At 38.3% G+C, this 10233-nt stretch overlaps 2 protein-coding genes across 4 annotated transcripts; one reads left to right on the top strand and one right to left on the bottom strand.

Annotated features, from left to right (window-relative positions):
- The first annotated feature begins 659 nt into the window (after nucleotides 1–659).
- Nucleotides 660–5035, top strand: cdk2ap2 (cyclin dependent kinase 2 associated protein 2). Of its 3 annotated transcripts, none has more exons than XM_015009245.2 (5): nucleotides 660–760; nucleotides 3104–3262; nucleotides 3412–3503; nucleotides 3877–3997; nucleotides 4460–5035. In XM_015009245.2, the coding sequence occupies exons 2-5, from the start codon at nucleotides 3208–3210 to the stop codon at nucleotides 4525–4527; spliced, it is 336 nt and encodes a 111-aa protein (XP_014864731.1). In that variant the 5' UTR covers nucleotides 660–760; nucleotides 3104–3207; the 3' UTR covers nucleotides 4528–5035. The 3 variants fall into 3 exon arrangements, with proteins under 3 accessions (XP_014864731.1, XP_014864733.1, XP_087860516.1); XM_015009247.2 differs by having other exon boundaries at nucleotides 686–760; nucleotides 3107–3262; XM_088004390.1 differs by lacking the exon at nucleotides 660–760 and adding an exon at nucleotides 2403–2543.
- A 170-nt stretch (nucleotides 5036–5205) lies between these two features.
- aip (AHR interacting HSP90 co-chaperone) lies at nucleotides 5206–9718 on the bottom strand. The gene is made up of 7 exons (XM_015009244.2): nucleotides 9577–9718; nucleotides 8871–9053; nucleotides 8295–8483; nucleotides 7378–7554; nucleotides 7146–7287; nucleotides 6148–6377; nucleotides 5206–6060 (listed from the first exon to the last, which is right to left on the bottom strand). Exons 1-7 carry the CDS (start codon nucleotides 9673–9675, stop codon nucleotides 6055–6057), a joined length of 1026 nt encoding a protein of 341 aa, XP_014864730.1. The 5' UTR covers nucleotides 9676–9718; the 3' UTR covers nucleotides 5206–6054.
- Nucleotides 9719–10233: the final 515 nt, after the last annotated feature.

Raw genomic sequence — 10233 nt, 5'->3', positions numbered from 1 at the left:
TGCAATTCGAGACCTCGAAATTGGCTTCTGTGCTTTTATGAAGCTCCTGCTCTTTCTGACACTTCGCCTTCAGCACATCATCACAACAATGCTCATCCATTAAGTCATTTACAGCCTTTCTTCTTTTTTAATAGGCTCCAGGTGTACTACGGCTTCCTGCCACACTCCAAAAACACGATAGTTGGTTCCCGTATCTAAATTACCCTTGAGTATAGTGAATGAGTGCATGGATGTTTCTTGTTTGTTACCTATCCAGGGTGTATCAGATCTATTTCCCAAATTGCTGAAGATGGGAACAAGCCCCTCTTTGACAGTAAGGATAAGATATAAGCAGTATTCTTATTATTATTATTATTATTGTCATTGTTGGTACAACGACTATAGTAGTAACGTGTTAGTGTATTAAATATGTTTTTTTTTATGTCGCACAATGTTGAAAATTGCTGTGTAACAGCAGCAAAGTGGCAGGCAATCAAATTTGGGGAAAGGGTAACAGTCTTTAGATTCAGTTTTTATTTTATTATTGTTTCACTGTTAACAAAATAGTTATAGCTGCCTTCAAACTGCTTGAAATATTTGGTTTTGGTTTTACGTCTTAAACTGACGCCGTTACCAACAAACGTATTTGTGTCGCTAGCAACCAATCAAATCGCTCTAAACAGTAAAAAAAAAAAACTACACTATACTTTGCCTGTGCGCATGCTCACACACAGCGGAAGAGGTTCACATCCAACTAAAGATTTCAGCTCTTCATAAAAAGGTAAAATAATAGCTTTGTTTTGAATCTTTTTTAGCCCGTTTTGGAGTTTACAAGTGTGGGTACCTAATTTTTATAAACGTGCCTATTGTGAAAGGCGATACTTTGTACTTAGAGCCCTTATTTCTCCTTTGTTTCCCCTGTGTTGTTTTGCTAACCGGTTAATGCTAATCCTGCTAACGTTACCTTCGTCTTAAAGCTAACGTCAGCTTTTGTTTCATTCAGTAATATTCCTTCGCGGGTATTGGTCACCCGAGAGCTGTCACATTCAGAACTGAGAAAGACTGCGTGAAATCCAAGATATGACATACAAACAGCCACATTTAAAGGGAGTAAAAAGACTGAAAAACTTAAACTTGTCACACATGCTTAGTACATTCATGGATGTAATTGTTTTTTTATAGTGACGTATAAAGGTTGAGTAAAGTGTTAAGAGATCAAAAGAGTTTAAAGTTATAAAAGACAGACGTATTTTTATTTCTTTTCATCTTTTTAAAGTAAAAATAATTATATGTGTTTTTAAATGCTTTTTAATAACTTTAAAGTTATGGAATTTGTAACGATTAAGTATCGATTATCTCTCATTTTAGAAGCATTTTAATACATTGATATGTATACATTATTACAATTTATCACCTTACAAACAGAAACTTCTTTTTATCTTACAGACCAAGGCAAAGTATCACATATTTGTGAAAGCCACTCATGGTTTTCAAAACCCTTAATAGTTTGAAAGTGGCAGAGTGTGAAATATATCCATGTATATCCAGATCCCTTTACTCTAATACCTCTAAATAAAATTCACATCAACCCCTGAAGTCATAGAACTAGTAAATAAAGCCGAGCTTTGTCTAATTTATTATTATAATAGATTTAGTTAATCTGTGAAGCTCCCAGCAGAGTTTTTAGATAACTTGTGAATAAAGGTCATGAAGGCCTAGACACAAACCAAACAGATCTGGGATAAAGATATAGAGACGGTAAAAGCAGTTTTAGGTGGGAGTGAATGGTACTTATAATGTCAGTATTGTTGTTAAAAATGAAAATGCTGATACTAATTATTATTTACGTCCATCGTTTTTTCTTTAGCCTAACACAACCTTCAATACACTTTCTAGAAAGTGCTTTTCATAATAATAGCCCCGTCTTCATAGCCCTACAGATTTCAACGTTGTTGTGAGGGCAGACAAAATTATCCAAACCCCAACAGTCCTTGTGGGGGTTTTTTTTAAACAAAATTTGCCATTTCCCTAACTACTTTCACACAGCGTAACGGTGAAATAGATTCAGAATGTTCTCTGTCGTTTCATAACCGCATTACACAGCAGGCAATCCTCTTCATGAGACACTGAAAATTCTCTTTGAGTTTGAACAAATCAGAAGATGCATTATGAACAGTTTACTGCTGAGCCTGTAATGTTTCCCGATGATGCTTGATGAACTTCTATACCTATATAGGCCTTAAAATTTCATGAATATCTATACTACTTAGTGATGTGTGGTATCTTGGTACCAACATTGATATCAACTGATATTAGGTTGTTTTTTTTTGTTTGTTTGTTTTGTTTTTACATTTCGGTAATAAAACTAGAGCAAAATTAACAACACTATTTATTTCCATCCTGTTGCCGTATGTTTCTGGATTGGAATGGGTTGGTCATGTGGTATTTTATTTGGTCATCTGACAGTTATAGTGACAGGATTGTAGGATTGTGGGGAGTTTAACGGAAACAGAGAAGCAGCGGTGAAGTCAAAGGTGTGGTTGTTTTCTCCAAGATGTCGAAAGGTCAGTGAAATGTCCATAGCAGCAATATTTATATTTGTATCGGCTATTGATATTGGCTGATTGTGTGAACATGCATGTGGAGTTGAGATGAAAAAAATCATAAAGCAGTGGGAGCAATGAGCTGTGGTTGCTTTTATCAGATACGATCGTACTCTTTTTCTTATATTAAGAGTTATTTGCCATTTGCAGAAGCACTAAGGAGCTTTAAAAAAAACACACATTTTAAAGGATATTCCACTGGAACACTATGGCCACAATTGAAATTAATTTCAGCTAATAATCACTGTGATAACAGATTGAAATTCCAATAATCAGCAGCTTATCTTAACAGCAAGAAACAAATTAAATTTTTCTTAAGTCAGAGTCACACTGCGCTCAGCTGTGAATCATTTAGTTTGTGAGCTGCACGACTAAGTGTTAATGTTAAAATTGCAGCATCTGTGAGTTATTAGAATGTTTAAAAGTTAAATCTACGATTTTGATCTGTGAAACCTGAAAATTTGCTGGAAAAAAATAAGATGGATTGTAAAGTTTATTCCCACTGTGTAATTGTTTTCCAGTAGCTCCTAGGAGCTCAACACCACCAGGAAAGCTGTATAAGCATTGGGTTGACGGGACTGAAGGAAGCAGCACATCATACCTGGAGCTGCCTGCTGAAATCGCCATGAGTTATAAACCTATCGCTCCGGCTCCGTCTGGCTCCAACCACACACCACCAGGTAAAAGACGGCTTGAATGTGATTTCAATTGGCTATCGTTATGTTTTCATAATTAAAGGTAATCTTATTAGGGTTGGAGAAAGATGCTCCTTCTCGTAGGTGATGGCAAAGCTTGAGATAAATAGTTTGTGTCGCTCTCCTCCACACAGGGTCTTCAGTTCCCTCTCCATCACTCCCATCGTCATCCAACTTTAGACCAGCTTTCAGTGACTTCGGTCCCCCCTCTATGGGCTTTGTTCAGGTACGTCTTCATCTCCACTCAAAAAAACAAACAAAACTCTTCCTCTTTTCTGTTTAGACTTTTTACTCACTTTGCATATGTGATGCATTGGGCTAAATCTATGCAACAGGTAAAACTTCCCCATGATTACTAATGTGACCTATGATTACAGTTAGCTTTTGTTTTTATTTGCAAACTAAATTCTGAATCAACTCTTAATCGCAGTCATCTTCTGGTCAAAACAAAACATGACTATAAATTACTACCCGTCTTGTTGAAGAGCCTCACAGGGCCACTTTAATTGCTTCACTATTGCAGTTTGGTGGTATGATTTCACATCAGCGACAAATATTGATGGGTTTTCCTTTTCCCCCTCTTCCCTTTCCTCAACCAGCCTGTCAAAGTGTCCCAGGGCTCCACCTACAGCGAGCTTCTGTCTGTCATCGAGGAGATGAGCCGTGAGATCAGGCCTACATACGCTGGCAGCAAGAGCGCAATGGAGAGGCTAAAGAGAGGTATTTGATGCTGTCAGCTCTGTCAATGTGGATGGGTGTCATGAAGAGTCGATCAATGCCTGCAGCTGCAGTTTGACTGTTTTCAATCTGCAGTATGAAAGGAGATCTGACACCAGAATGCCTTGCCATCAATTTTGGGCGCATTGCCCTTTCTATTCGGGGCTCAAGAGTCAATTCTGTAAATTTCCTGCCCTGCATATCCGGGAGCTTGACTTTTTTGCTCTTTTTTTCCTTTGCAAAATGATTTAAACTTGCAACCACAAGAATACTTCCTCAAAGCAGAAGGAACTCTGTAGGATTCTTAATTATAGGAATTGTGGAACGTTGGGGGGGCGGGGGGGGAGCCCCCAATACATTTTAGGTTCCTTGCTTTATGGAAATCTTGCATCAAACACAATAGTCCTTATCCTTGTTGTATTCTTCTCGTTTGATTGGATGTTCCATGTGTTTTGTCTCATTCAGGTATAATCCACGCCCGCGCACTGGTCAGAGAGTGTCTCGCAGAAACCGAGAGAAGCGCCCGCACATAACCCTTTTGGAAAAGAATCCCCTCCTGACCCGTTCTCCTCATCATGATCCTGGTTGGCTGTTTTACAACCAGAGCTCATCCTCCCACCCTGAGCTTTATTTGTGAGCGTTTCTAGGAGCATCGTGTTCCCCTTTCCAATATTTGATACATTTCATTAAATTATGTTACTGTTACACTTTCTACAACATGTGGGGCATATGCAAAACTAATTTTGTACCTACTGTAAGAATGTGAAATTTACGCTTGTCATTTTGGTAAACCTCTGGTAAAATGCATTTGTTTAATAATGTAAGTCGACTTGGAAAGTTGGCTTTTTTAATGATACAATCAATGTTAAAACTGCACCTGTCTTTTAATTTGAAAACTCTTCACCATCAAGCAAGCTCACATTAGAATTCCCTCATTCCCACAAACCTTTTACATCGAGTCATTTTGTTAGCAAGGAAATTTTGTAAACCAGATTTTTGCAATTCAGTATGTATATCTTAATTAAATAAGAGGAAAAAGTATTTATTTTGTTTTGTATGTTTCCTGGCATCTAATCGAAGGGACCATTTGTCTGGTTTTGAACCAGAAACTTTTCTAAAACCTTTGCAGACTTTAATCCCATCCCATTCCCAGTTTTAAGAGAAGCAGTCTGATTAAGTAATATTTAAAAAGACAAAAACAAATCCAAGACTGGAGATTAAATGCAAATTTATTTACAGTTATATTATCACCACCTTGCTAACAGTTCAGAAAAGCACATCTTCTTCAAAGCAGCTGACAAAGATGCTGAGTGTCTGCTGAATACATCAAGAGCACAACTAAACGTAAATATTTTAATTCAATACATGAAATAAGTATATAGGAGATAATTTCAATTTAGTGATGGTCGCAGACCAGTGAGGCTTAAGGTCCAGTCTCTTCTACAAGAACTTAGTGCTTGAGTAGTTAGCAGACTTTAAGGTGTGTGCATGTAAGCAAAACTGAAAAGGAGCATCTCTATGAAGTTACAATTTACTAATTGTGAGCAATGATTACAAAGATTGGAGATACTGAGAAATAATGAAATAAAAGGGCCTATACCTGACATACTTGGTGAAAATGCTGGGGAAAGATGTTTTATTCTATAAAAAAAATATTAGTTTCTGGAGAAACGGGGGAGGAAAAAAGTTAAGGTTTACAATCTGAATGCTCATCACCAGGAGCAAATCCTTAACCAAAACATTTCTGAATCAGTTAATGGCTTTTTAATAAATAAATAAGGTGTTCCCTTAAAATGACAAATATGCAGCACTGAATTAGCCACTCCGCAGGCCATTACAGACACTCCAAACAGAGCCACGGCTTCACATTTACACAGCGTAAATTCAGAGGAGTACGGCTAAAGAATGCTTGCGGCGCCTGTGTGTGTGTGAACCTGAAGAGGAGCAAATTGGCGACATGTTTGGCTGAAGTGCACGGACAAAACTAAAACAGCAGGACTGCTCTCCTGCTTCTCCATCTCAAAATCCATTGGCATCCTCTTCTCGGTCAGTTTCAGGGTTCAGCCCTGCAGAAAGAAAGAAAGGAGTTCTTCAGATTCATGCTAGTTGATGAAAAGCGAATGCAGAGAAGCCAAACTCAGATCGGGACTGACTGTAGTGGCTGTAGCTGGAATCGCTTTGAAGTCAAACAGGCCTTTGTAGCGACCCTTCTCCTCCGCCTGCTTGGAGCGCAGTTTCTCCTCCATGGCCTTCAGCTCCTTGTTGACCGACGCTTCCAGAGATGGGTCCAATTCCAAGACTTTAGCAAAGTCTGCCCGAGCCTCCTTCTCGTTCCACACTGCAGCGTGAGCCTTTCCCCGCTTGTAGTAGGCCTTCACGTTATCTGGGAGGAGGGGCGTTAAAAATCTAAGTGAACGTGAGGCGAGCTGTCAAACCTACCTGAGCTTTTCAGTCAAAACAAAACTTTTATTTATTCTCTGGTGTGACGTGTTTGACCATTTCAGTGAGTGAATTCTTGGACATAATGTTATAGTTCACTGGTGATACAGCTTTAAGCCAAGGCCATAAGTCAGGGTTTTGTTCTCAGCAGCCAATTACTTAAAACTTTTTGCTAATTTCAACTAACTGAAGGCCACTTGAGAGTGACATCTGGTTAAAAATGGCGGGCAAAGAAGAACCACTAAATTAAACCAATTCTGACAAACAAGCCTTATTGGAACATGTGATCCAATTTATTTAATATTAAGACCCACAACATACCTGAACTAATGGAGACAATTAGCTGTAGATATCAATATATTAAGTAAACAAATCCAACATGTTGATCTGACGGTTAAAAATAATAAATTACCATACTTTTATACTGAATGAGACCAAGGTTCCTACATATTTTCATTTCATAAAAAACATTTATTTTTACCAAAAAACTTTTTTTTTTTGGTAAAAATGTTAATATGAATTATACCAGCAATCCCAAGGACATATATGAAATCTCCAGATAGTTTGTTTAAAAGAAACATCTATTGCAATTTCACATCTATAAAAACATATCTAAGGGAAAAAAAAGATTTCTTATACAGAATCAGCTACTATTCATCTTGGGGGGGAAAAAGTGATTTTGCAAATGGTCTGAACTTTGTCAGAACTTTACCTTCATATTTAAAGATCAGGGAGGAGCAGTGCTCGATGACTTCGTAGTACTGGTCCTGAAGCAGCAGGCACTGACAGTAGTTGAGCAGCAGCGGTGTGATCATTTGGTCCAGCTGCACCCAGGCTTCATCTCCCGGATGCTCCTGCAGATCGATTCAGAATTCACACGAGTCAAAAACCTCACTCTAGTTTCAGTGAACTCAGCAGGTTCCAAGTAAAAACTGTTCCCAAACCTTCATCTGCAGGTTTTTGAGGCAGGCAATGGCATTGTAGTATTTCTCTGTAGCCTCCTTAATTTTGCCCTGTTTAAACAGAGAGTTTCCCTCGTCATGGATCAGAGGCACAGAGTCCAGCTTCTCTTTGTCAGTCATGGCCCACATGTCCAGCTGGAAGGAGCCGGGAGGCAGGACCTGGGACAGATACAGAGACGTCGTCAGGAGCAACGCTGGATTCTCATGAAGCTTCATCTCTTCTACATGTCACTTTGATTTTATTACAGCTGCATCCAGGGCATTTCTCACAAAACACCTCAGCAATTTTAAAATTCACCCTCTCTGCTTGGCTTTTGATCTACAATCAAAAGCCAAGCAGAGGCCACTTGATTATTTTATTATCTTGCATTTATATCAAGTTTTCTTACTAATATTTCTGTAAGTATTTTACAGCGTCTCATGTTTAATGTTTTAATTTTTTTCCCCCTATTTTGCATTAAGCACTTTGGTTTGTGCTTTGAAGTGGCTTATATATTAAATCTGATGGGCTATTATTTAATTTAGTCCTTAAACAATTTCAAACAAATAAACATCGGTTCGACACAAAAATATATTGATGTGTGACAATACACATCATATCCTTATTCTAAAAAAATTACTTCAAAATTATTCCCCAAATTAGTATACATATTTTTTTATTTTATGGAGAGAGAAAAAATATGAGGGTTTTGGAGACAGACTAGCCAAAAAAGACAGAGAAGGAGAAGTAAACAGCTTTAAATAAACGCCCTGAGGTCAGAATAAAACATGAATCCACTGGAAAATGATTTCTTCTTTAAATGAAATGAAACTAGATATGCACACACATGCATATGGTGTGCATCCAATACTAACTAATAAAAGGTGTGAGGACTAGATACTGTCTGCTTCTGCCTCACCTCCAGCATCTCAATGGTAAACACAAGAGGCTGTGGGTTGGCCTGAAGATGATCCAGATCTTTGTGCCCTAAGGAGTGGTGGGAGTGGATTTGAGCGATGCCGCAGCAGTGCCTCTGGCCCTCCAGAGGGTCTTTACCAACACTTATGTTTCTCAAGGACTGGGACACGAGTGGGTATAGCGCCGTGTGCTGCCAACAGACAAGACAAAAATAAGCAAATCGGCACTGAAAAATGTCAATATCTCACCGCATCTACAAATGTCAATATATTTAATTAGAAATGTATGTGATAAACCAACACAAAGCAGTGAACAGCTGTGAACTGGAAGAGATGCATGTTTTTTTTTTTTCCTTACATAAAACCTAAAAATTGAGCCATGCATTTGTATTCAACCCCCTTTACTCTGACACCGCCACATAAAATCCAGAGCAAACAACTCAAATCATATCTTAGGTAATGCTTCATATTTATGTGCTACTATGTGTCAGTCTGTCACAAATGACTGTGAAAAAGTTTAAGGCTATGAAGAGCGATGCAACACGCTGCAGCATCACCAACATGACTAGTACGCTTACCTTGGTGTCGCAGGTAAATTCTGCGACCTCGCCTTGCCTCATGGTGATTACTATTCTTTCCCACACAGCCAGTTTGAACTTCTTGCCCATGATGAGCTCCATGGGTTTGCTGCGGCTGCCCATGGTTCTGGAGTCATCCAGCACTGTGCCGTCGCAGAGGCTGGTGCGGTAATGGAAGACGACCTGACACAGAAACAAACACGAACAGGCAGGTTGGTTAATAAAACCTCTGAGACATCAGGGGGAGCTGACTGCTTGGTTTTTGCCACAAACAACACAAAAATGTGCTCCTCTCTGACAGGTCTAGACAGGGTCCTGACGTCATCGTATTCTGACCTATCACAATGTGGGGAAACTAATTGACATGGCGTGCCAACGAATCAGCGTCCAGAATTACGTATGTCCTTCCCACTAGCTTACCATGATAGAAAAAAAAAACATACGGTTGAAAATTAATCAGTCTTTTAACATATATTTATTAAACAGTTATTTATTTTAAACACGTTATTCCCCGGAAAAGTCCACAGGTTATGAGTATAGGTCTGGCATGTTTTGTATAATGTTCGTAATAGCAAATATTTCGGAATATTTGGCAAAGATATGATCGCTGGTAGCATTTTGGTTGCTAGCGTGCTTCGTCGGAGTCTGTTACAAACATCTGGACCCAAAACACAACCCATGCCTGCTCCGAGAGTGTACTTCTTACCTTGGTTCCATTAGGGAAGGTCGACAGCTCTCCTTTTCCGGGACTTATCACTTTCTTTCTTATTCCCTCTTCGAGAAGCCTGCGTCCCTCTTCCTCCATCCTTAACCGTTCACGGAAAATGACGATGTTTACCGAAGCTGCTTGTTTCGTAACGTGTTACGTCCTTCCCGTCGTTTAGCGTCACTAAGGGCATTTTCTAAAATTATCAAGCAGAAAATTTGTTCATATGATGGCATGTCATTGATGTATACTATTAAATTACATTTTGTAAAATCTTTAGAAGTTTGTGTTTGAAATTAAGTTTGGCAAACTCTTATGAAACGACATTATTATGTGTAGAACTGAGACACAAACATGGTTTTACGACATATTGACTCAGTGGGGTTGATCAGATTTTTATTTATTTTAAAAACAGATAATATATTTGTATATTATATTATTATTTAAATAATAAATGATTTATTTAAAAAAAATGTCAATTTTTTTTGACATATTTAAAGTGGTAAATTTTACCACTTTAAATATTAATTACATTTGGAAAACGCGATTGTGCAAACTTATACACACATTTTCTTGTAAAGAAAAAAAATTCTACGAAGCTAGTGAGTTGCTGTTATCTTCTCTGCAATCATATAGTTGCTGAAGGTAGACCACAGA

Source organism: Poecilia mexicana, unplaced genomic scaffold (genome assembly GCF_051168715.1).
Source record: "Poecilia mexicana isolate PSO_F unplaced genomic scaffold, ASM5116871v1 scaffold_1, whole genome shotgun sequence".
NCBI classification, from domain to species: Eukaryota; Metazoa; Chordata; class Actinopteri; order Cyprinodontiformes; family Poeciliidae; genus Poecilia; species Poecilia mexicana.
The sequence above is the reverse complement of the archived record's forward strand: the minus strand, read 5'-3'. Positions and strand labels throughout refer to the sequence as shown.